At 56.2% G+C, this 23893-nt stretch overlaps 4 protein-coding genes across 12 annotated transcripts in view; all 4 read right to left on the bottom strand.

Annotated features, from left to right (window-relative positions):
- The window catches only part of DLG3 (discs large MAGUK scaffold protein 3), a 40878-nt gene extending 37409 nt beyond the window's left edge, over positions 1 to 3469 (bottom strand). For 3 of the 4 annotated variants that reach the window (XM_058197062.1, XM_058197063.1, XM_058197064.1), the window contains exons 1-3: positions 3320 to 3469; positions 1687 to 1818; positions 822 to 955 (exon numbers count right to left, since the gene is read on the bottom strand). In XM_058197062.1, coding sequence (XP_058053045.1) covers positions 822 to 955; positions 1687 to 1818; positions 3320 to 3335 — 282 coding nt within the window. In that variant the 5' untranslated portion in view covers positions 3336 to 3469. The remainder of the gene's footprint in view (positions 1 to 821; positions 956 to 1686; positions 1819 to 3319) is intronic. The other variant, XM_058197065.1, reaches the window with a different exon arrangement.
- A 1373-nt stretch (positions 3470 to 4842) lies between these two features.
- LOC131205189 (sestrin-1-like) lies at positions 4843 to 12751 on the bottom strand. Of its 4 annotated transcripts, XM_058197179.1 has the most exons (10): positions 12544 to 12751; positions 11017 to 11198; positions 10353 to 10559; positions 9871 to 10053; positions 8942 to 9172; positions 8699 to 8807; positions 8363 to 8481; positions 8042 to 8232; positions 7611 to 7755; positions 4843 to 5961 (listed from the first exon to the last, which is right to left on the bottom strand). In XM_058197179.1, the coding sequence occupies exons 1-10, from the start codon at positions 12734 to 12736 to the stop codon at positions 5872 to 5874; spliced, it is 1650 nt and encodes a 549-aa protein (XP_058053162.1). In that variant the 5' UTR covers positions 12737 to 12751; the 3' UTR covers positions 4843 to 5871. The 4 variants fall into 4 exon arrangements, with proteins under 4 accessions (XP_058053162.1, XP_058053164.1, XP_058053161.1 ...); XM_058197181.1 differs by lacking the exon at positions 11017 to 11198 and having other exon boundaries at positions 12544 to 12714; XM_058197178.1 differs by having other exon boundaries at positions 11017 to 12687.
- An 854-nt stretch (positions 12752 to 13605) lies between these two features.
- C11HXorf65 (chromosome 11 CXorf65 homolog) lies at positions 13606 to 18365 on the bottom strand. Its single transcript, XM_058197053.1, has 6 exons — positions 18178 to 18365; positions 17382 to 17468; positions 16005 to 16139; positions 15485 to 15553; positions 14620 to 14741; positions 13606 to 14377 (listed from the first exon to the last, which is right to left on the bottom strand). The coding sequence occupies exons 1-6, from the start codon at positions 18272 to 18274 to the stop codon at positions 14246 to 14248; spliced, it is 642 nt and encodes a 213-aa protein (XP_058053036.1). The 5' UTR covers positions 18275 to 18365; the 3' UTR covers positions 13606 to 14245.
- Positions 18366 to 18599: 234 nt separating this feature from the next.
- IL2RG (interleukin 2 receptor subunit gamma) lies at positions 18600 to 23856 on the bottom strand. Of its 3 annotated transcripts, none has more exons than XM_058197049.1 (9): positions 23717 to 23856; positions 22830 to 23215; positions 22589 to 22676; positions 22029 to 22198; positions 21393 to 21535; positions 20915 to 21062; positions 19848 to 19953; positions 19484 to 19568; positions 18600 to 19215 (listed from the first exon to the last, which is right to left on the bottom strand). In XM_058197049.1, the coding sequence occupies exons 2-9, from the start codon at positions 22924 to 22926 to the stop codon at positions 19012 to 19014; spliced, it is 1041 nt and encodes a 346-aa protein (XP_058053032.1). In that variant the 5' UTR covers positions 22927 to 23215; positions 23717 to 23856; the 3' UTR covers positions 18600 to 19011. The 3 variants fall into 3 exon arrangements, with proteins under 3 accessions (XP_058053032.1, XP_058053033.1, XP_058053035.1); XM_058197050.1 differs by having other exon boundaries at positions 22830 to 23051; positions 23717 to 23852; XM_058197052.1 differs by having other exon boundaries at positions 19016 to 19215; positions 19426 to 19568.
- Between the last annotated feature and the right edge of the window lie 37 nt (positions 23857 to 23893).

Raw genomic sequence — 23893 nt, 5'->3', positions numbered from 1 at the left:
GCATCTAAGCTGTTGACCGGGCTACAGCCGTCCACCTGCCAATTCTGTCTGCTGTTGCCATGAGAATGGGAGACTTTTTCTTTCCTCTTTCAAAAAATAAGCACTGAAAATCACAGACACTAATTTTTCAGGCTTGGCCAATTAAAACACAGCTTGTTAAGAAGGCCTCAAGGTCAGCATGAAAGGGAAGCAGCGGCAACTGACCATCCAGGCTCTCTTCCCGGCCTTGGACATTTGGAAGGCAGGAGATGATGGAGGCAGGAGGGAGGAGGGAAAGGGGGACCTGTGGGGAGGAGCTACTCTAATGCCCAAACTGAGGACCCGCCTCCCCCCTGGCCCCAGACTGGGCCAGTCTGGGGCTGGGGCAGCCTTGAATCAGGGCAGGGGGATGAAAGGGCTGCAGGGCCTGGGATCTCCCCAGGGCTAGTAGGGGGTCCACCACTGGCTAGAGAAAGACAAAAAAGCAAGGGGACTGATGGAGCTTCCTCATCGACAAAAAGTTATCCCCACGTGGTTGCCCAGCTCAGCAGCCAAAAGGGAAGGCAGGGCAGAGCATATGGTTACAGAGCCAAAGGGAGATTTGGGGCTTGGGGCAAAATGGCTTGGCCCCAGGGTGGGGCTAAGTGCAATTTCTCATCACTGGTAGAACTAATTAGGTGTCCAGGGAGCTATAAGAGGTGCGAAGGAGGGGAGGGGAAGATAGAACAAGGAAAGGGAAGGGAAGGAAGACAGAAGGAAAGGAAAGGAAAGGAAAAGAAAGGAAAGGAAAAGAAAGGAAAAGTAAGGAAAAGAAAGAAAAGGAAAAGTGCCCCCAGTCTCACCTGCAGTGGGTGGCCCTCTTGGCCCCCTGGGTCAGCAGCATCATGGCTCTTGGAGGGGCCCCCAGACCCCAGACTGGCTGATCCATCTTGCTGGCAAGCAGGCAGCAAACTCAGCTCATAGCACTCCTGGATGTCTGGGAAACAGACCGAAAGGCGCCTTGAGAGGCCAGCTCAGAAGACCCTCCTGCCCTGCCCCCTGGCAGAGGAGCCCCCCCCCCAAGCACTTCTAAGCATCCCGGTACACCATTCAGGCAGGCTGTGTCTCTGAGGGAGACACAATCAGGTTTCCCCAGAATTTTTTCAAACCAGCAGCAAGCAAGCCCCTAAATTGATGCCCCCCCATTGCATCTTCTCCCCCCCCCACAGGGTGGGAAGACCAGCCCCTCCCAAATGCCATTCCCAGGGGTTGCCATTCTTCCCTGCAGCCCCTCAGCAGAATCCAGGCATGTGATTCTCTAACGGAGTGGTCAAAAGGAGGACTGGCTACCGGCCATCCTTGCAGGGCTGCAGGCTCACCCTCCTGGCTGAGCGAGCCAGGCAGAAGGAGCCAGGTGGGTCTCACCTGCTGAGTGAAAAAGCGGCTCTGTTCTGCACAGAACCCGGAGCTTAGACATCAGGGGGAGCAAACATGGCCCCTGAGAAGGCTCTCCAGTGCCCCCAGACTCTGCTGCCCAAAGGCTGCAGAATGTCCTCTGAAGAGACTGCTATCTTCATGGGATGCAGCTCTAAGGAGGCCTGAACATCAACCACACACACACACACACACACCAAGCAACTGCTCTGGTTTAAGAGAGCCTGTGCCCAGGTGCACCTCCAGGAGGGGCACAGCCTGTGCGCTCGCTCGGCTGTTGCCAGCCACCCTTACCCAGCAGGGCCTGGAAAAGCTCGCTCTGAAATATACGGGTCACTTTCTCAATTGAGGCTCGCAGAGGCTGCTCCTCCGGGGACTGCAGAATCCCCTGATAGCGGGCCAGGATTGCCACAGCTCGCTGGGTGTCTGCAAGGCAAGAGCAAAGCTTGAGGGAGGCCTGGGGGAAGGGGGGGCTGTATCCAGCAACCCCTCCCCTCCCCAGGATACACAGCTCTTCTTCTCACAGGCAGGTCCCTGTGGCTGGCAGACAGTTTTTCCTTTTCTCTCCACATTTTCTAACAGGGATCGGAATCCAGGATCCACATTCACAAAATCTAGGCAAAAAGGAGTCCAGAAGCAGGACTTTTTGTCCCATGGAGCAGCTCTGGAGGTTCCAGAGGTCCCAGCTAGATGGGGCCGGTCTAAATGGGAGGTTTGTCTAAACAGGACCGATTCTCCACATGGAAGAAATCTCTTTTGGAGTGATCCCAAGTTCTCTCGGGGATTGGAAGTGCTGCCAGCTTCAGCTGCGCTTCCATGAAAGTGGCCTTGCATTGTTTGAAAGGTTCCTGGCCCTCCTCCTTGCCTTTCCCCCCCATGCAACCCTCTCTCAGCATTTCATTCTGAGAAGGGCGAGGAGGAGCCCCAAAGGGTGAGCTATATAGCTGCACTACCGCTTGGTCTCCCTGGCTAGACCACCCCCCCCATCTCAGGGACTTCCCACTCTGAAGAGCAGCTCTCAATAAGTCCAGAGGGAGCTCGGCATCTCTGCTGATCTGGGAAGGGGGCCCTATATGCTCTCTGTGCACCCCTAGACCTACAAGACACGCAGCAATGTGCCCTAGGCCGGGTGCTCTGTAAATGAGCTCCCAAACAATTCAGGGAAATAAGTAGCCAGGTGTTTTCTATTTCAGGTCCACCCCGGGGTCTCCAACCTTGGCAACTTTAAGACTTGTGGACTTAAAGCAAAGCTGGCTGAGGAACTCTAGGAGTTGACCTCCACAAGTCTTAAAGTTGCCAGGGTTGGAGACCCCTGTCTTGGAGACACTCTTGGCTCAGGACCACCTTCAGGGCTCAAGGTTAGAAGGAAAAGGTAAGAAGCTTTTGAAAAGAAAGGCCCAATTCATAAGGACTAGAAGCACAACTTTCCTACAGCCTAAGTGCGTAGGAGGGGGCTTCCTCCCCTGGGAGGACAAACGCCTGACTGCAGACCCTCTAGCAGCACCAATCTCGGGGGAGGGGACAGAAAAGGAGCAAACACCCCGGCGTTTGAGGTCCACACGGCGGGCATCTCCCGGGAGATGGACTCGCCAGGAGCCCCTCATGGGCGGCACGGGGGCTCCGACTCCCCTCCCAGCCCCGCTCCCGAAGCTCCGGTTGCTGCCTGGGGCGCCTCCGGGACTTCTGCTTGGAAGTCCCCATCCCCGCCTCCCCCTTCCCCTCCCCCTATCCGGAAAAGAGGAGAAAGTTCCTGCCCGGCCGGTCCAAGTCCCGCGCCCGGAAAGGCCGCTGCTTCTGGGCCCCCGCAAAGGAGGGGGAGCGGGTCCCAGCGACCCAGAAGCTCCTTCTGAGCAGCCCCGAATCGCCCTGGTCCCGTGGGTGGCCGCGACAGCGCCCCCACCCACCCACGCAGGCCGGCGCCCCTTACCCTGGCGGCTGCTCATCGGGCCGGGCTGCGCGTCCCCCCGGAGGAAGGCGGGCGGGCGGGGGGCGAGGGCTGGGCCGGGCCGCCCTGGCCGGAGGAAGGGCGGGAAGAGCGGCGGCGAAGGGGCCGCCTCCAACTTTCTGAGCGGGCGGACTGGCCGCTGGCCGACAGGGAAGCGGCCGCAGGAAGCGGGATCCAGGCGCTCGGCAGCCGCTCCCCTTCTCGATCCTGAGGACTAGAAACGCCGCACTTGGGCCGCGGGTGACAACAGTCCCGGGGGATCTGATACCCAAAGCCGCCCGCAGTCCCGCAGGAGGCGACGCGGCTGGCGGCGAAGGGTCTGGACTGCGCCCCCTCGGGCGAGCATCGGGACCCCCCTGGGAGGGTCGCCCAAACTTTTCCCTTCGGCGAGTTTGGCTTCCTTCGGGTCTCCCGGCTCCAGCCCTCGGCCCCTCCCCCTCCCCGCTCTTCCCCCTCCCCTGGAATCAACAGCTGGCTTGCCTGCATTCCTCACGTGTCTCAGCGCGGGCGGAGACACGGGTCGGGGCTGTCCGTGAGGACGGCTTTTAGAGGGAAGCTGCGTAGCCGAAAGGCAGCTTTGCGGATTCCAGGTGCACCTTTTTCATAGCGGAAAATTGCGTGAAACGCTGCGCTTTGGTCGCTTAGAATGTTTGAATGGCAGGTTTTTCTCCCTCCTCCTCCCCTGAACGCCTCAGCTTAACTTGGACTCAACTTCCCGGCCGTTTGCAGGTGAGAACCGTGTCTGGCAAGGGCGGAGGTGCGGTAGCTGCTCTGGGAATTTCTCTTCTAGTCAGAGGAACCCCAAATTGCCAGATGCCACTAGTGAAAGGACGCCTCCACCCCTCAAATGTCGACTCTTCAGTCACCCCCAGCAAAAATGGGAGTAGGTCCCAGGAAATAATCCAGTTGAGGGGTGAGATGGGGAGCAAGTCTTGTCTGTGGGGCTCTTCTGCCCTCATTGATGCCCTCTCCTCACATTTCTCAAATATTGATAATAGAAAACTCAAAAGAGGTTTGTTTTCTGTCTAGGAGGAGAGAAAGCGGCCTGGGACAGCAGCTGCATCAGGAGTCCATTGTGGGAGGCTGGCAAAGCACCCCGCTCAGTCCCCAGCAAGACCCTGTTTCCAAACAGCAGGAGGCCTCCCCCCCAAAGGGGCTCTGGACAGCCAGCCCACGCTCCGGCCTCTGAGGCTGCCAGGAAGGGTTGAGTCACTGGGCGCAGCAGAAGATTCCCTCCCTGAAAAGAAGCCGCTGCTCATTCCACGCAGGAGCAGAAAGGACTCACATGTGGGATGCAGAAGCAGCCTCTCCTTCAGCGCCCCCCCCCAATTAAGCCACTCCAGAGTCCTACCTTTAAATCAACACCAACCTTTAGGATGTTCACTGTGAGCCAATCAGGTGCTTTTGGGGTTCTGCTGCAGGTCCTGACCTGAAGGGCTACTGGGCCCCCCCAAAACACTTAGCTGCCTTACCCTCCCCCCCCATAAAAGAAATCAGGCCACAGCCACTTTGTCAAACATTTATATTTATAGCAAAAATAGGCATTTCTCTCTTCCCCACACAAATGTTCCCCAAAACATTTACACAGTAAACAAGTCAGCTGCTGCCACATGTCCTGCGCCAGGTTCCCTCTCCACCCAGCCAGCCTCCTTTGCCAGTTGCCCCCTTGTTAGCCATCGACACCCCCCCCCCTCCGGTTGCAGAGTTCTTCCGCCCTCTACTGGCGGAAGTCTTGCTGCATGAAGCCTGCCCCTGTCAACGAGGGCCTGCCCAGCACCCAAACTCACTCCTTGGAGCAAGAGAAGCGGGACCCCCTGAGCAGCCAAGAGAAAAGCCAAGGCAGGCTGGGTATCTGCACCGTGGGGCAGGGAAGTGCAAGGGGGGCGGTCAGCCAAGGGCCACAGCATGGAAGGCGGCTGTGAGGGAGGACAGCACATTTGCAAGTGTGGGGCTTTGGACATGAGGAGGGGGGATGGGATAAGAGCCCTGCCTGGCAAATTTGGCTTCCGAGGACTATTTGGATGAAAGGTAGAGGGTGAGCTGTCACTAGAAGAAGTGCTAGGGACCCTTCCCACCCCAACTCCCCCCCAAACTCCCAGTGCAAGATGAAGCCAGCAGAAAGCAACCCTCTTCTCTCTCCAGAAACCCCAGTCCAAGATGGCAGACCCCCTTCCCAGCCCTCAAGGACAGCTGGGTATACTCGATGAGCAGCAGGAACGGCACAAGACAAGGGAGCCCCCTCCCCAATACTGTAACGGAGACTAAACATTGTCGCTAGAGTTGACTGGGAAAGAAAGAGGAATGATGTCCTTCCCACACCTCAAGTACGTAGAAGCCACATCTCGTGGCCCATAGATGAGCAGGGACACAGCCAGCTGCCCACCAGCCCTGCGGCTTCTGCGGGCAGGCCTGTTTTCGCCCGGAGGGAAGACCCTGCTTTTCACATCTTGAAGGGAAAGGAGAAGTTATCAAGTAAACATGGGGAGGGGCCCCTGCCAGAGCCCAGGAGTCTGAGTCCAGGTGGCCCCCGTGGCCTAGGAGACCATGTAGTGCGTGATGGCACGGAGGGCATAAAGTAGCTCTGCCTGCAGCCGGGCCTCCAGGATCAGCAGATTCACGTGGACCTGCGGGGGCAAAGAGGAGATCGAACCCAGACTCAAAACACCCGAGGCCCTCCCCCACCTGGGGGTCAGGCCTGAGAAGCTCCAGAATCCCACCACGGCTTGGTTGAGTGGAGGACGGGCAGGACAGCCCCTTAAAATGGGCAGCAAGAGCACATTGCTGTCCCGGGGGTGGAGCAAAGTGTATGCTTTAAAAAATGATAAGGCCAAAACCTCCCAAGAAAGTGCTGCTGCTGATCGAGTTTATAGAGTTAATTCGCAATATGCACGCACGCATGCAGTTCCCAGAGAGGTTCATGTCAAATTTGTGAGAAGAAAGACGAGAGATGAAATTCTTAGAAAACATAGGAGTGGGGCACTGATTTACAGGGGCAGGGAGATAGCCATTCTGAGGCAGATTCCCAGACAGGTACGTGAAAAAAGAAAGAAATATTATTTTTTGTCAAGCAAATTGTACCAGAAGGGAGTGGGCTTCAGATGGCTGATGCCAGAGGGATTGATGATTTTCCGGGAGGGCATTACGAAAAAATCAGTACAATGGAGGCTACGGCCTATGTGGAGGAACACAAAGCCTTCCTGGAATCAGATGACCCAGGAATTGAAGAAGGGAGGTTATAGATCATGGGGCTGAAGCGGCTGCCGCTGTTGCGGCCCTGGAGTTGGGTCAGGCTGAACCCAGAGTTCTGAGATCCAAAACTAGGAAGTGATAAAGATATTTGGGATTGTGTTGGTTTTCCTTATTCTCTTTTGTACGATATTCTGTTTATTCTTGACTCTTCTTTATTACGTATTTAAAATTTGCAAACTTAGCTACTTCGTGTCACCTGCTTGCCTTATGGCTGTTGTATGTGTTAAAAAATTTGAGTAAAATTCTTATTTTAGATAAGAAAAATGAAAATTTACCATACCTGATATGTATTTGTATAAACCTTTTTTGACTAATAAAAACTTTTTGAATAAAAAGAAAGTGCTGCTGCTGGAAACTGTGCCCAGAAACTGCGAGCCCTCCAATGCAGCCCTGGGGAAGCTTCTTCCACAACTGATTCAGGGGTGAAATGCTCCCGGTTCGGACTGGATCACCCAATCTGGTAGCGATGGCGGCAGGTGATTTGGAGAACTGGTAGCAAAAATCCCTTCACCCATCGCCCATGCCCAGCTGAGCTGCACGATCATCAGAGGTGTTTTTTTTTAACTTTTATAAGCATTTTTTCTTCAGCCGAAAAAATGCTTTTAAAGGGGAAAAAAAAAGCCTCTGATGATCGCGTAGCTCAGCTGGGATCATCGGAGGAGCCTTTTAAAAGCATTTTTTCTACAACTTCTTCAGCTGAAGGTTGTACAAAAATGCTTTTAAAAGTTTTTTTTTTAAAGTTGGCCACGCCCATCCAGTCACATTACCCCCCGAGCCACGCCCACAGAACTGGTAGTAACAAATTTTACATTTCACCACTGCACCGATTCCCCCTCCAGATCTGGTTCCAAGCCATCTATGGTGCCAACAACAGCAACGGAAGTGTGCTTTGCACAAAGGATTCGCCTGTTTCATCTCTGCTGAATGCCCAGCCCCCCCACATCAAAATTGACTGGATGATTGTGGGTTCTAGCCTGGCCAGGATTTCCTCTTTTCTCCCCTCTGCTCCACATTCCCAACCCACCTTTTCACTGTGCTTGAACTGCTTCCAGAAGCGCTCAAACATCTGGGGATCCATCTTCTCCGGAGAACAAGTCACAGTTTTGATGTACAGCTTGAGGATCCGTTCCAGGAGATGGTTGACCTCCGCATAGTCATAATCATCGTATCTGGAAGGAGAGAGGGAATTTAGCACTAAAACAGACCCCCAATTCATCTTGAACAAGGCTGGTTGGCAGGAGGTCCTGACAGACCGGAATTCTCCGGCCAATTTTTAAAAGGCAATAAGCAAAATGTTTACAAAGCCCAGGGAGGGAATTCTCTCCAAGTCCCCCTCCCCCCCCCGGTCTCCATTAAGCCACCCAACAGTTCATCGTTCTAAAGCCGCATTCCTTCCCGGAGTCAGCTGCACTGGTGTGGCCCTGTAAGAGGGTCCCAGAAGGGGAGGAGGAGCACCTGATGCCAAACATGCAGTGGACGTAGTTCCAGATGCCCCGCTTGAAGGTGGCGTGCTCGCAGCCCTGCCGCTTGGCCATCGAGCAGCTATGAAGACTGTCCACCTTATGGAACTTTTCGTCCAGCAGGTGCCCGATGTCGGAGTACAACCGATTCACCAGCGAGAAGCCGTGGTCTTCCCAGGAATAATCCTGCCCGGATCAGAAAGAGGGTGGCTGGATGAGGGAACGCTAAAGGGGGCCAAGGTCAGCAGCCCCCTCCCATGGCAAGGGGGAGGCAGAAGGCCAGCCAAGATCCTGGGCACTGCCAGGTTCGTCCCACCTGAACACGGAAGATCTGGGGCTGATCCTCGTTGCACTGTGCAAACTCCTGGTAGCCGAAGCTGGGATCCAGGACGTAGCAGGAAAGGTCTGCGGCCCCCAAGAATTCCCCATCAAAGCCTAAAAGACAGACCCATTCAGCAAAGGGGCTTTCCCGGAAAGGAGGCGGGAGGGAGGCCTGCACGCAAGCAGGAGCAGAGATGGTGTCCCAGCTGCTCTCAAGGGCCCCCGCCTGGCCATCAGCACCAGGACTCGGTGCACTTCCCAACCCTGCCAGGACACTCTGGGCAAGACCCTCCACAGCCTCTCCTCCAGGGAGGCTGGCAGGCGGTCTTACCTTCTTCCCGCTGGGCAGGCAGCCTCAGCTCCTCTCGGGCCTCACTGCCCACCTGCAGCCGGTGGACACGCTCCCGAAGAGACTCCAGCTCCACGCAGGAATCCAAAGACTGCAGAGGGGGAGGAACGCGACTGAGGGGTCCTTCCTCTGGGTCTAGAAAAGGCACTCCCCCGTGCCCTGCAACTGGGGCCTGATACCCTACTCCCGTGCCCCCCATACCCCCCAAGAAGCTGAGGCACGTACCCGCTTGCGGTTCAAATGCAGCAGCTCCTGGCTGCAGCCGTTGCCCACATCACAAAAGCAGACGCTCCCTGGGAGGCCCAGCTTCAGGGAGCCCCGTCCCTCCGGGCCAAGGTCCTGCTCACAGCCACAGCCGAAAGCAAAGCTGGCCAGGGCGTGGTAGTGGGCGAGGAGCACAACGGCATGGACCAGCTCTGCCAGCGACCAGCTCTGCTCACTGATCTTCAGCAGCTTCTGTGGGGGGCAGAAAAGAAGCAAGCTGTGACTCCCCCTCACAAAGCCACTTGCTCCCCATCATGCTTGCTCCAAGACGCAAGTGGCCCCAAGCAGCATCACCCAAGCAGGAGCGCCAGTTGCCGAAGAGGCTCTTCCTGGTGGGAACCAACCAATCAGAAGCCAGAAAGGAATGCCGCTTTCCAAAATCATGGCTTGCATCTGGCTGGGATGAAACTTCAGCCCAGGCCTAGGCCTGTTCCCCCCCGCCCAGACCCAAGGAAGACTCTCAACTGCATCTCCCGATTGGCCATGGACGCCAGGAGTTCCTGCCAGGGGACTACTGCCCCGGGGGCTTCCGGCAAAAGCTCCTGGGCAGAACTCTATCACCGAAACACTTTCTTACATTTCCCCTCCTTACTTACTCTGCAGGCTTTTTTTGATGGTGGGGGGAGGGAGGACCAGTTCAGGCGTTCTTAAAGCATGTGCCGATCCAGGGAGCCATTTGGGATGGAAGGATTTGAGGCATGGGAGGGGGTCCTTTGCAGGTCACCGATGGGGTGGGAGAGGGGTGCTACGTATGCTCCCCCCTATCAGCTACGCCATGGGGGGGCTGAGGGTCAGGAACGGTGACCCCAGCAGCATCCAAACTGCCACAGGGGAGAAACGCTGCCCCCTCCCCTCCCAAGCATGTCCCCTCCTCAAATCCGGTCTACTACCTCAATGTGTTCCTTGCAGACAAGCCAGGGCCTGTGGGCCAGGACCTTGTTGATCTCACTGAGCCGGCGGAGTTTGGGGGGAATGCAGTCCAGCCCTCTCAGCCACAGGGGGTCTCCACCCACCCGCAGGAACTGCAGCACATGAAGGTTCACCAGGTAGCGACACCGATGCCGAGCAGCTGCCTGCAAGAGGCACGCAGGGCGCTCAGATCAGTGGGGAACACCCCCCCCAAGTCAGAGACCTTCCTCAGCAAGAGTCAGAAGCTCACCCAGTGCCCCCAAGCCAGAGAATGAGTCCTCCACGGGGCTGGGCTGGGGGCTCAGCAGTGAAGCAAGCAGACAGAATGGCAAGCAGGCGACCACACACACACCCACACACACACACACACACCCAAGCTCAGCAGGCTCTGGCAGTGCCAAAAGCAGCCGCTCGCCGGGATGGGCCCCCCGGGTGCCCAGGTGCAGAGGGCTCCCTCTCTCACCATGATGGCAATGAAGTGGCGGCAGTCGAAGGGCAGAGGCCCATCCATGTGCAGCAGGTAGTGTTGCATGCGAAGGAAGCTGTCCAGGTAGTGCGGATGGTAGCCCATCTGCTGGGCGATGGCCTCGATCCGGCCCCTGCTGGCCAAGGCCTTCACGAAGAGCAGCTGGGGAGGCCTCTCCTTGTCGCTGGTGCTCATCTTGCTCAGCTGGAGAGGGAAGGGCGGAAAAGCAGACAAACTTGGCATTGGGCAATCAGCGGGGGAGGGCTAGAAGAAAAGCCAGTCTCTGCAATTCACAAAGTCCTCCCTCCTTGAGTACCAAAAGCACCTGAGGCCACCCAAGGGCACAGAAGAAACACCTGGCTGGGCAGAGCAGGGCGGGGGCTGTGCCTTTCTGTTCCAGGTATATTTTTGGCCAGGAGATCATGGGGGGACAGTCACATCTGGAGCCGAGGGAAAAGCACGACATGCAGCCGGTACACATCAGGGACTGCACTAAGTTCTTACGCCTGCTTTGGTGGGAGACAGGCAGCTCTCCACCTGAGTTTTAAAATCGGCAGAGGTGAATTTCATTGGTCATGGTCTCTGCCCTCTGCATGGTAGAAGCTTCTCCCTGCCCTGCCTTCAAAAACAACCCCCAAATTAAGAATATTTTAAAGCTCACCCTCAAGACAGATCCAGAGCAAATGTTGCTGGCCTTCAAGGTCTCCTTTGCCAAATCTGCGGCTGAATCCCCTTCCCCAGGTAAGCCCCAGGGGAGGGCCTGACGACACACTCCTCTCTCCCCTCTGGCCAGCCTCTTCCCCACCAGGAAAGCAAGGGGGCTATTGGGAGCAGAAGTGGCCCCTGGAAGGAGGGAGCAGCTCAAAGAAAGCAAGGGGTCTCTAGGCTCCACATCCCCCATCTTTCTAACAAAGAGCCCTTCCAGGCAGGGGCTAGGCCCAGAGCCACCCCCATCCCCCACCCCACCCCCGGGCCAAGAAAGCAGCTCGTACAGAAGAGCAAGCCTCCTCCAGGCCCAGCGTAACCTCCAGGGTGGCCTTATCAAGAGCACCAGGATCCATCCAGGAACACCCAAAGATGCAGGGACCATCCCAGGCCCAACCGGCTGGGGGGGAGGGGGAGATGGAGTGGGAAACTCTTCCCTGCACAGGCCAACCAAGCTGCCGAGGAGGACAGGGGAGGCAGTGGGGCCCCCTCCCCAAGCAAAAGCAAAGGCACCATTGTAGTGCCAGCCTGAAGGCAAAGAGACAAGGGGTGGGTGGGGGGCTCCACCATTGACAAGCCCCCTGACACCCCCCCTCCTTTTAAGGAAATCTCCAGGAGCTCCTAAGGAGCCTCTCTCCTCCTTTCAGGATGGGCACTCACAAACATCTGGAAAGAGGCAGATTTGGGAGGGCAGAGCCTGCTCTTCTACCCTCCTCTGGAACTGGCACTCTTCAGGGTGTGTGTGTGTTGGGGGGGGGAATGAACCCGAGAACCGCATCCCGAACAGCCCATCGCCCCTTTGCTGCAGGAGGAGGCAGACAAAGAACCGGGCCCGGGACTCTGGAGGCAGCGGCGAAGTGGGGCAAGGCCCGGGAGGGGGGAGGGGGGAGTTTTGGCTGAAGCAGCCCAGCCCAGGGAAAGCGGGGCTCGCCCCCTCCCCAAAACAGGAAGCAGCGCCGCTCTGCCCGTCCAACCGGAGAGAACTGGACGAACACGCCCCCCTGCCCGCGGAGCAGAGAAGGCGGCGGTGGCGGCAACAGCTGGACCGCTTCGCTCCCCCCCCCGCCGGTCCCGGTCCATTGTCTCTCCTGGCCGGTCCCAGATGCGGCAGCCGGCGAGCCGCAGCGCCCCCTGGCGGCGCGACCGCCGAACCGCAAGAGGAGAACGAGAAAAACAAGTTTGATTGGCAGCGCGGGGGGGGGGGCGGGCGGTCCAGCGGCGGTTCGGGCTGGCAGCGCCGGCATCCCCGCTTCCGCCGCCCGGCCAGGACGACGCGGGACCGGGCCGAGGGAGATGCTGGCGAGGCTGCCTCTGCCACGGCGGGCATCGATCGCCTCCGCCCGGCCCCGGCCGGAGCCCACCGGGCGCTGCAGGGCTGCCGCGGCGGAGTCTGCGGGGGGGAGGGGGGGACGACCGGCGGCCCTCTCCGGGGCTCCGCTGCAGGGGGAGCCCGGGGGCCCCGCTCGGGCTCCGGCTCCCTTACCTGCAGCCTCTGGCACGGCTTTCCGCGGGGGGGCTCCGCGCTCGGGGGGCAGAGGATCATTTTCGCCGGCCCACCGGCCGGGGCTGCCGCCGCCGCCGGACTTGCCGCCGCCACCGAGGGGAGGCTGGAGGCGCGGGCAGCCCAGCCGGAGTCGGGGCGCGAGGGGGCGTGCCCACCGCCCGGTCCCGTTCATACACCACAGCGGGGGCGGGGCTGGCCGGCCTGCCGGCCAATCGCGGGCAGGGGGCGGGGCGGCGGCTGGCGGAGGGCGGGACTATGTGGGGCCGAGTGGAAAATTCCCTGCCCGTCAAGCGCCCGGGCACCGCCCCCTGAGAGGAAAGGGGCGCGGCCGGCGATCCAGCGTGGTGTCCCTTGACAGCTCTTAAAGGAGCCGCGTCCTGTTTTCGCGCGGAGGTCGGCTCGACTGAAGCCCCGTATAAAGGTCGCAGGAAACTCTTCGGGTTCTCTAGCCAGCGTTTCCCTCCGAGGCCGGTTGTGGACCATCCAGCGTAGATGGCCAAGTGAAGAATGCACGGCTGGCTGGTCGAGGCAACCTAACCGGGGCAGGCTCAGCCCCCATTTCTGGACTTCAGTCTGGGAAGCGATTCTAAATATCCATTCAGGATTTACCTGAAGCGCCCGATTCATTTATGGGGAATCGCCCAGTTATCTGTGCCTGAAAGGGCCATCCAAGCCGGATTGCACCGAGGAGGAATCGAGGCCGACCCGGGATCTGCTCGCTCCCAGGCCGGCTAGTGGTTGGCCTGTGCCATTGCTTCTGGTGCAAAGCAGGGCACCCCGATGCAAGTCTCTTTTCACAAACACACCCACACACCCACACCACAGTTCCTTAGCAGCTTTTGTGCCTGTGCAAAATGTGTGCAAGGATTAAGACAGCTTCTCACCTTTTAATGCCAGAGCAGGGACTACAGCAGGGACCCCTAAGCGTTTTCCTGCTCCTGGGTCCCCTTGGAATGCCTCCCCAGGACCACTCCATGCGCTCTAGCGTTGACTTGAGCTCCGAGCGCAGGGGAGACCCGTCAAAAGGGAGCTCCGGTATTTGAAGTGTTCAAAGACTACTTTCCATTTAGATTTTTTAAAATGTATCTCCAAAGGTTCTTCCTGCCCTCTGGGGTACCCTCTTCCGCCTCTACTTTTCCTAACCATTGACTTCCAGACCTGGGATCAGGTAGGCAAGAGACAAACGCCCCTCGTGTGCCCCTCTGGCTTTGCCAAATTTCAAAGGGCTACCCAGAGCTCATCGCTTGTAGCTGTGGAGGCTGGGGCCGTTCCAGGAGGCATTCCCCTTGGCCCTCTGCACTGTGCCAAAGCAGCCAGGGCAACCCTCAGGGCAGGAAGCCAGCTGCCCGCCAATGTCCACCTTGCCCCCACCTCCCACCCCGCACTGTTTCTGGAGCCGGGGCTGGCAAATCCCATTTCTGCTGCAGCTTCTCTTCAGAGCCTCCAATCAGGAGCCTCCCTGGTGACATCAGCTTCAAAAGGACCGCATCATCATCATCACTCGTCCCGAATGTGAAACAGACCGGCAGACAATGCAGCTGGGAGCGATGCCGGCTCCTCCGAGGGAAGATGGAAAGCTGGCTGGGGGACTCGGGGCCAGACAGAGGCACTTTTATTGGGGCGCCAAGTCAGCCCCGTGGAAGAGCAGCGGTTGGAACTTCTCTGGGGCCTCTTTCCAGGGTCAGCGATGCTTCTCCTTCTCCTTCCGGATGGCCTCCAGTCTCGCCTTGGTGGCGGCGGCCGTTTTGCGTGGCAATCCCTCCTCATCTAGACCGCTGGCCATGCTCCCTCCCGACTTCCCGGAGCTTTTTGCCTGGAGGGGGAGGCAGCACAGATCACTGGGGCTTCTAGTTAGGAAGAGGGCAGGGGGTTTGGGAGCAGTGTGGTGCCCAGAGCTGTTCCACTGCTCCGGAGACCCTACCCCATTCCAGACAAATGCTTCTCCGGTGTTCAGCAGAGCAGAAGGAGGAAGGGAAGCAGAGGGAGGCAAGTCCTGGACCCATCCCGCTAAGGGGATCCAGGGGTCTGGCTGAGAAGAGAAGAGGGGAACCTTACCACCACCTGATTGGCCATGTAGGACAGGAGTGCTTCCATGGTTGGGGGCTTCTTCCCATCCTGGTTCTTGAGTATCTTCAGGCGGCTTTTTTCAAGGAACTCACACTGGTTCCGAAGGGAATCTAAGGGAGAGGAGAGGCTCTGTGGTTCTTCTGGCGTTGCCAGCGGAGGCAGAGGTGACCAGGATCCGGTAACAGTTAATAAGCTGTTATTAGTAGAAATAGTAACTGCCTGCCAGGCAGGTCATTCTGACCCTCCATAATTCAGGGGAGCTGGGAGGAGAGGAAGGAGGCCAAGAGGGATGGCATGGCTCCCATTTACTCCCCCCCCCCAATCCAAGGTCTCTCTCTAAAACTTCACAGATGCCCCTTGGATCCAGAGCTGTTAGCCAACGTCCTGCCGCCTCTTTCTGCCTTCTGGCAACCCCAAACCAGCCAAGTTGCCACTCCTTCATTGGGTGCCAATCAGAGGTGGGTTTCAGCAGGTTCTGACCAGTTCTGGAAAACCGGCAGTAAAAATTCTGACTGGCCCCGCCCCATCTATTCTCTGCCTCCCGAGTCCCAGCTGATCGGGAGGAAATGGGGATTTTACAGTATCCTTCCCCTGCCATGTCCACCGAGCCACGCCCACAGAACCGGTAGTAAAAAATTTTGAAACCCACCACAGGTGCCAATGTCAGGGGTAGCAGCAGTGCCTCCCCTTCATTTTGGGGGGAAGATCTGTCAGGCTCATGTTGCTGAGACCACCACCTTCTTCCTCACCTGGCACCTCGGCCCAGTTCTGCCCACCCCCCCACCTACTCCCAAGGGTGTTTCTTTAGAAGGAAAATGCTTCCGGAGACCCACCCTGTGCCAAGGTTCCCTACCCAGCAAATCCTGTGGAGGAGACCTGATGAGGGGCTGGAAGGCTCGATAGCTGTGTTCATTTTTGGTCCCTGCAGTGAAGGAGAAGAGAAACCCACCTTAGTTGCTGCAATCCTGGCAAAGCTTTGGGAGATGAGCGGTGGGTACTTTGGCCTGCAAAGATGCCAGGGCACAATAGCTGGGTATCAATGCCCAACACTTAGATGGTGCAAGTTGCAATCGGACATGGTCCAAACATCAGCCCCCAAATTGTGGCATAAAGCATCTGGCTAGCATGCAGAGAGCCCCTTGGGCCCAGTCCCCAGTTAATGGTCTACTAACAAGGGAAAAGACCTCCACTGTGGACAGGCAGTGGGTGGAAGGTTCCACCCAGGTAGTTGCTCAAGTCGAGGCAACAGCGGAGAAGACCCCAGGAAGATGTGGGGCATCCACCTCTGACTGACTTTCCAAAACGTTTGGAACAAAAGCAGGACTGGGATTCGGGGGGGGGGGGGAGGCTGCTCCCTGCACCCATCCACCTACCTGTGGCGCCACGCTCTACTTTGCAAACGTAGTAGGTCCCCCGTGCAGTGAGGAACTTGCTGGCGTTGTCTTCTGGGAACTTGACCAGAAAAATCAGCTTCAGGGTCCCGTTCTCCTCACACAGGTCAATGGAGTCTGAGAAAAAACTGCAGAAGTCGGGAAACAGGATTCCCTCCCCCAAAGACTTTGCCCCTCAACCATCTTTCCTGAGAGCCTTCAGGGTTTCAGCTTCACAGGAGAAGGGCCCTGCGCCTCATTCTCACCTCCAGGTTCACCTGATCATTTTGCCCAGCAGAAGGAGGCCATGCAGCCCCTTCGTGTACGTGTTGATTCAAGTGTTGGACACAGGAGTAAATTGATAAGCCTGAAGAACCTGCCCCTTGGGGACCAGGCCAGAAACTTCAATGAATTGTCTGTCACCTGTGGATTATTGTGCAATGGGGATTCTGTGTGTCTCTATTGGTTTATTCTCATTTCTGAAGGATTCTTTTATTGTTTTTAACCTAAGCTGCCCAAAGTGTGTGAGCAAATGAGGAAGGTTATGTGCATGGAGGCCCCACCTGGCTGTGGAGCTCAGGCTTTCATCTGACCAGAATCCACACCTCAACCTTATTGTTCTAGCAGGCCCAAAGTCATGTCACTTCCTCTCCATCTCTGAAGTCATCCTCTTCCTGGCCCACCTCAAAGCCCAGCACTCTTATCCAAAACCTTCCAGAATCTGTCTCTTCCCAACTGGTGGTGGAGACCATTGTCCTTCCAGGTGAGGAGCCAACGCCCCGAGACAATCAACAGACATGAGAGTCCTTCAAGGGTTATCTGAACTGCACATGGTGGACACTGCATGTTCCAGTCCAGTAGCCACCAAGCCTGACCACCAGCCACGCTCACTCCTGACCAGGGGTGAAATGTAAATTTTTTTACTACCGGTTCTGTGGGCGTGGCTTGATGGAGGGGAGTAATGTGACTGGGTGGGCGTGGGCACGTTTGTTTGTTTTTTACTTTTAAAAGCATTTTTCTCTACAAGCTGAAGAGGTTGTAGAAAAAATGCTTTTAAAAGGCTCTGATGATCCCAGCTGAGTTGCCTGATCGTCAGAGGCTTTTTTTTTATTTTTAAAAGCATTTTTTTCAGCCGAAGAAAAATGCTTTTAAAAGATTAAAAAAAAAACCTCTGATGATCGTGCAGCTCAGCTGGGCATGGTGGGGGCAGGGATTTTTGCTACCGGTTCTCCGAACCACCTGCCGCCATCGCTACCGGATCAGGCAATCCTGTCCGAACCAGGAGCATTTCACCCCTGCTTCTGACCTACTTCCTTGCCAGTCTCCCAATGATGGGGATATTTCCCTGCCTTAGCCCTGGGGAGCCCAAGCCCTTCTCACCTGTCCTGTGCAATCCCACCTTATCACGCAGGTAATGGGTTAGAAGCAAAACGGAGCAATTGATGTTGGCCAGGAATTGACGGTTGTCTGAAAGGAGAGGAGCCGTGGTCACCACTGAGAAACACCATGCTTTCCCACTGCAGAAGGGTGGCTTCTGCCGTCCTGTCCTGGGAAACATCAACAGCTCTGGGCCTGACTGACCACCTGAGCCTCCCTCACGAGGAAGAGGAAGGCTGAAGAGGCAAGGATATGTGGCTGGAGAGGAAGAAGGAGCAGCTTTCCCTTCTGGCTGTTGCCCTTCTCCTCCGAAGCTGCCCATCGGAGGAGCAGCCTGGAGGCCTCAGCACTTGGTTCCTGGATCTCGGCCATCCCTGGTCCAGGCTTCCTCGGTCTGACCCTTCCGGCATTGGCATCAGGGCCCAGGGACGGTTTCCCTTGGCTGGATGCATCCAAGATGGGAGAGCCGTCATTCAGGGTTGCTTCAGCTGACTTGGGCCCCAAAGTTTATTCATCCATATAATTAGCCTTCTGCCTCGTCTTTGGAATAACAAACACTTAATTATGGATTAGTGAGGATTGTGTGCCTAATAAAACACGTTTTTAAAAGGAGCACGAAGTGGGGTTGCACCTGCCATGACAATATCTGTGTCTCTGTGAACATCCAGTTTCTGGGAGGAGGGGCATACATTTGGAGGGTCTGCTCCTGGCCCTAAGGAGTCCCAAGAGACCCTGCCTCGGCTTCCCCTCTAGTTTGATAAAGGGGTCCAAGCCCTCCTGCCGGTCCACCTTTCCTTACCTCCATGCTTGATGATGATGAACATACCCAGCTGTCTTGGGCATGCCTGGCAAGTTCCCCGGAGTTGGGCAGCCTTGGAGCTATTGTGACATGTCATAATGAATGGCTCTGTGATTGGTTTCCTCAATCATAGTTTTTGGAATCAGCTACAATAGGTCAGTTCCTGCATTGCACTAACTAAGTCATCCTACAGTTTGGCTGATTTGGTGGGGAGCCAAGCCAAACACCTGTAGTTTATAAACCAGGTGTGTTGGGCAAATGTTACCAATTGTAGTTGACTCAATAAATAATAACCAAACCAGGAGTAGTTTAATAAGTTTCCACAGATCAGATCAGCACCTTTAATGAGGACACATTCCAGGGCTTTAGCTTTGAGAGCACCACGAATATCAATGGGAATCCTGTAATTAAGAAATTGGGGAGCAGAAGCAGTGAAGTGACCAGGGCCTTGTGATGCAACAACTCAACCATCGAACTAGGACCCAGGTTACCAGGGGTGGGATACAACCAGACCCCTGGAAGGCACAGATGAAGAAGGCAAGAGACGGAATGACCGAGGGCCTTTTTATTCGAGTACAGGACATGCACCCACTCAGTCAGCAGAAGAAAGCAGTAGTCGCCATGGGTGGTGGGGGCAGGATGCCCACTGTAGAAGGGGAAAGCTCAGCCAGGGGTCAGCTTAGGCTCTTGCAGGACATTCTTTCAGCAGGGTCAACTTGTGTTATTCCTTTCCTGGCGGAATTCCCTTCCATCCCATTACAAGCAGGTGGGGGGGGGGGCTTTGGGGCCCTGGAGGCAGGACTCCCTCCCTCCACGCGGGCTCCCTGTGCAAACTCAGGTGGTGAACGTTGCAGGATCTGGGTTGGCCTTGGGAGGAGGGTCTGGCAATGGGTCAGGTGGCCCCCCGCTCTTGGCTGTGGGCTCGCTGCTTGCAGACAGGTACCCCCCGCTGGGCAGCAGCTCCGTGATGGCACAGATGTTTTCATAATAGTTGGGCTTGAAGGTCTCCACCACGTCTTTGGAGACTCCAGCCCATTCCTGACAAAGAAAGGACAGGTTGGAAAGACACACACCTCCCCCCCCTGACCCCCGCAAAGCTAAGGCAGAGGCCCTTCCCTCCCCACGCGCCTGGTTTCCTTCCTGGACTGAGACCCCCTCCTTTTGTGAGCAGCCCGTCTGCAGACGAGTGGAGCCCAGCCTGAGCTGCGAAGTGGCCCTCCCAGGCTGCTTTCTCCAGCATCAAATCACCTGGATGTTTCTGGGAGGCTGAAGCCGAGTCACGTCTCGTAAGCTTTGCTGGACTTACTGAGAAATTGCCTTGATATGCAGTGAAGAGATCCTCAAACTTCTTGCTAGGGTTCGGGATTCTGGGCATTAGGACCACCCACACTCTGTTGGGGAGGAGATGGGATGAGTCCAGAGGCGTTTTGCCTCCAGCCCTGCTCAATGAGCCCACCAGAGTGAGAGGAGGTGGAGGACATGGACATTTCTCTCCCCCTCCCTCCCTCCCTCCCTCTCTCTCTCTCTCCCTCCTTCCCTTCCTCTCCCCTTCCCTCTCTCTTTCTCCAAGGCTCCGGGGCAAGATGCCTTGATTCCCCCCCTACAGTTCCTACCCGGAAGCCCCTTGCCCGAGGTGGCATCAGCCCTGCCTCTCCCACAGCCCTGCTCACCTCTCCATCCGCAGCAAGGCCAAGAGCAGCAGCATCAGAATGAGGAAGGAGCCCAACGGAATCACAATGGTTTTAACTGAAGCCAGCAAAGAGGGGGACACGTCTTCTGCAAAGGAGGAAGCCAGGTGAGGGTCTCAGAGAAGCAGCTCGGCTGCCTCCAACTCTCCACGGTAGTCAGGAAGCTGCTCATCGCCACACCTCTTTTTTTTATTATTATTATTTCTTTTTGTCACAACAGTATACACAAACAATTGTCATAGATAAAACAACATATCTTGAAGAAAAATATATATATATATAAGTAAAAAAATATGCATCAACTATATTAATTTGATATAATGAAGGGAACAATAGGACAGGAACGGCAGGCACTTTTGTGCTCTTATGCACGCCCCTCGCGCCAAAGCAAGCAGATTATCTGCTCCTGTAGCTCCTCTGCCAGAGTGAAGATCAGGCGTTTCCCCACATCACCTGAAGTTTGACAAACTTTTGACTCTCCGACCACCTGTCCAAGACAGCCCAAAATTTCCAAGAGGTGGGGCAGCTGGGTCCCAGCAGAAGTGTGCCCATGGGGGAAGGATGGAAACCCAGCCAGGACTTGTGCATTCCCAATTTGAGTTGGTTCACCTGGGAGTGATGGTCCCCTGCGATGGCCTATCAGACCTCTCTGCCTTCTCTAACAGTCAACAGGTGGGTTAGACACAGGTGGAAGGGACTGAAGTTCTAAAGGAGCTCTACGGCCCTTTGTGCTGGGCAGTTCCATCCATATCCCACCCAGCACGGTCTCTTCTCCGACCCCTCCCTTTATCACACTTGCCATCTTTGATCTTGTTCACTGTAATTGACTGTTGTGAGCTGATGAGAGTTGTTGAGAATTGGGTAACCCTCTGCCTGCTTTGCACGCCCAACTGGAGGGCAAGATGTGCCTGTAGACCAAGGAGAAGGGTTCCCAACTGCCGCTTCCAGAGGCAGGAGAGGTGCCCGTGAGCAGAGCAGGCTGGATGCTCTTCCTGTTCCCCTTTCGTGGCTCTTGGAGGTGGAAACCCCGTCCTGTCCTCCCCGCTCACCTTTTCCCCAAAAGGCAGGCTTGGATTCCTCACTCCAGAGATCTGTGCTTGCACACTTCATGTGCAGTTTACTCTTGACGTAGAAGGTGTAGCGCTTCTCAGGATCCACGCTGGGAATTTGGAATGTCATGTTATTGACGGGGAGTTCCTGGAAAGCAAGACAAATGTTCAAAACTCGCCATGCCTCTAACGGGAGGGAGCCCAGCTCCAGCATCAAAGTTTCTCTCCCAGACGCCAGAAGGCCAGGGGGCTTTGGCTGGCCCAGCAAGAGCTTTCAACCAGGACAGAAGCACCCAAACACGCACCCTTCCTCAAGCAAGGGGCGGGGCTGGGCTCCAAAGAAAAAAGGGACACAGCTGTTCCAGACCCTTTGGGGCCAATGGGGTTCATCCCTCCTACCCAGCTCTAATGTGGTTGGTTTCTCAGTGACCAGATGTGAGCCCGGCCACTAAGACGTCCACCAGGGCAACATCCCTACCATAAACTGTGTGTCCTTGTTGCTCTTGTATCTGACAATGTGTTGCAAACAGCCGGGGCGTTTGTAGGGGGTTTTCCAGGTCATGAGCAGCTGGTGGTTCCTCAGGTTGCCCAAGGTGAGGTTAAAAGGCCTGCCAGGTCTCACTAAGAAAGAATTCAGATGGAGCTCTGGTGGGCACAGGAGCCTGACCCGCCGGCCTCTTCCCCCACAGGCCAAACCGCCTCCCTGTCGGTCACAGGATGGCTGGGGACAGCAGAATCAAGAGGCCAAGAGAGCCCACCGGCTTCTTAAGAATTGGTGTCTTTTCCTTTTTTTCAGGAATTTAAACTGCATGTTATGGTGGGGAGGGGGGAAATGACCCATCACAAAATCAGCCACCCAAAAGACAATGGAGAAATTTAGCGTCCTTCTGATCTCCAGCATCAGGGAGCCCTCGGCTGCCCATTTCCCAGCCATTTTCATGATCAGGGTGAAGCAGAAACCGGGATCAACCGGAGGGCGAGCCAGGGAAGAAATGGCTGCTCCTCAAAGTAGCGAGCGCAACAGGCCGTGAGCTCCACTGGGGAAGCTGCTCCTCTCCGCTCCTGAATTACCAACTGCTGCTTTTGAATTCCCCCTGCAGGAGCTCATCCCCACCTCGGTTGTTCAGAAGCAGGGCCGGAGGGACAACAGTCTGCCCGTGACTGTCATTGAGGTACATTCTCATGAAGTTGAAGCAGTGACAATGGCCGAGCTGGCAGCCCACGTTGAGCCTGTCTTTCTGGAGGTAATCTTTGCACTCTGACGGTTTGCTGAGATTCTCGTACCTGTGTGGAGAAGAGAGAGCTGCATCTTTTCTGATAAGCAGATGGGAAGCGAAGGGCAACCCGAAAGACCCGCCAGGCGCTCTCCAACCCTGCAGCTTCCTAAGGGCGTCACCAGCCCCGCCTGACCTGCTTGGTTTCAGGTAGGCGCTGCTGCCCGCCCGCTTGAGGATTAGAAGGTGCCCACGGCCTGTGGGAGGAGGAGCGATTCTGAGGAGGGCTGCCGTGCCCCACCCAGGCCCGGCTCAATGTCCCATCCCTGGTATGGGAGGGAGAGCAGAAGAGAGGACCTGGACAGCTCTACCTTGAGGCAAAAGGGTGAAGGAGGAACGGAAGCTGAGAAAGGGGGGAGCAGCGGCAGCCCCATGGGCGAAAAGGGCGGAGGGCGCCTACCAGAAGAAGAAAGAGTAGTTGTGAAGCGGCTTCTGTTGGCTGCCCCACTCGCAGGTCACGTAATCGCCATTGTGGCAAATGCAATCCACTGTAGGAAGAAAGAGCAGCATCCCGTCACCTCCACCGTGCTCAGCCGGGGCTCCCTCCCACTGGGGCTGGGCTGAGAATGGCTCCTCTTGTAAAGGAGCCCTGCGAGGCCTCCCGCACCCCTATGGAGAGAAGCAAGCAAGGGGGCCAGTACCTTTTGCCTGGGGGCTGCCTGCCGCCGTTGGCTTGCCTGGGGCCACCAGCAGCAAGAGGAGTCCAAGCAGGGTCCCTGGATGGTCCAAGACCCTCATTCTCGGGCTCAAGAAAGAGCTGCTCCTCCAGAACTGCCTGTTCAGAGTGTGCCTCAAAGCAGGGGGGATGTGAGATGAAACTTTATCTGTGGCTAAAATGCATCATTTCCGCCATCACCCATTTCCTGTGGAAAGTTTGTGGCGTGTAATCCCGGGGGTGTTGAAGGCGCCAGGGGATTTCCAGAGGTGGCTGGAACCATTGGGAGACCCTGCCGCCAAGCCAGAGGCACAGTCAACATCAGAGCGCTATCCAGAGCAGGAGACCCTCCGGGGTCTTCCCTTGGAAGGGCTGCAAGAGGGAAGAGTGGCATTGGAGACCCCTTGCCCACCCTCCAGCCATGGCAGACCACCTTCTGGGGGGGGGTCTCCTCCTGGAGAACATCCCGCCCCGTTATTTCCCATGGAAGATGCCCTGGGCTTTGCTTTCGGAGTGGGGGGATGGAGCACATCTGGGGAGACCCCATGAGAGCATCAAGAGGAGAACAAGGTAGTCAAAGCTGGAGGGGGGGCTCTGCCTCTTCTCTGGCAGCAAAGCCACTAGGCTTGGGAAGTCTTAGTCGCTTTAAAACTATTTACTAAATCTGCCCTGCCATTAAACTTCTCAGCGTTCCCATCACCCATCTCCTCCCACTTACGACTGTATGACTGTAACTTTGTTGCTTGTATCCTTACGATTTATATTGATACTGATTGTTTCCTGATTGCTTATTTGTACCCTGTGACTATTAAGTGTTGTACCTTAGAATTCTTTTTTTTTTATTGAAAAAGTTTTAAGAAACAAAAACAGTACCTTAGAATTCTTGATGAACGTTTCTTTTCTTTTATGTACACTGAGAGCATCTGCACCAAAGGCCAATAAAAAAATTATATCTATTCTGTTCTTTAGCCAGAAGACGGGGGATCGTTGCTGTGCATCGCATCCCAGAGGATGAGACAAATTCGGGGGGGGGGGAGGTGTCTCCACACT

The sequence above is a fragment of the Ahaetulla prasina genome, chromosome 11, assembly GCF_028640845.1.
Source record: "Ahaetulla prasina isolate Xishuangbanna chromosome 11, ASM2864084v1, whole genome shotgun sequence".
NCBI lineage: Eukaryota > Metazoa > Chordata > Lepidosauria > Squamata > Colubridae > Ahaetulla > Ahaetulla prasina.
Note: the sequence above shows the minus strand (reverse complement) of the source record. Positions and strands in the feature narration are given on the sequence as shown.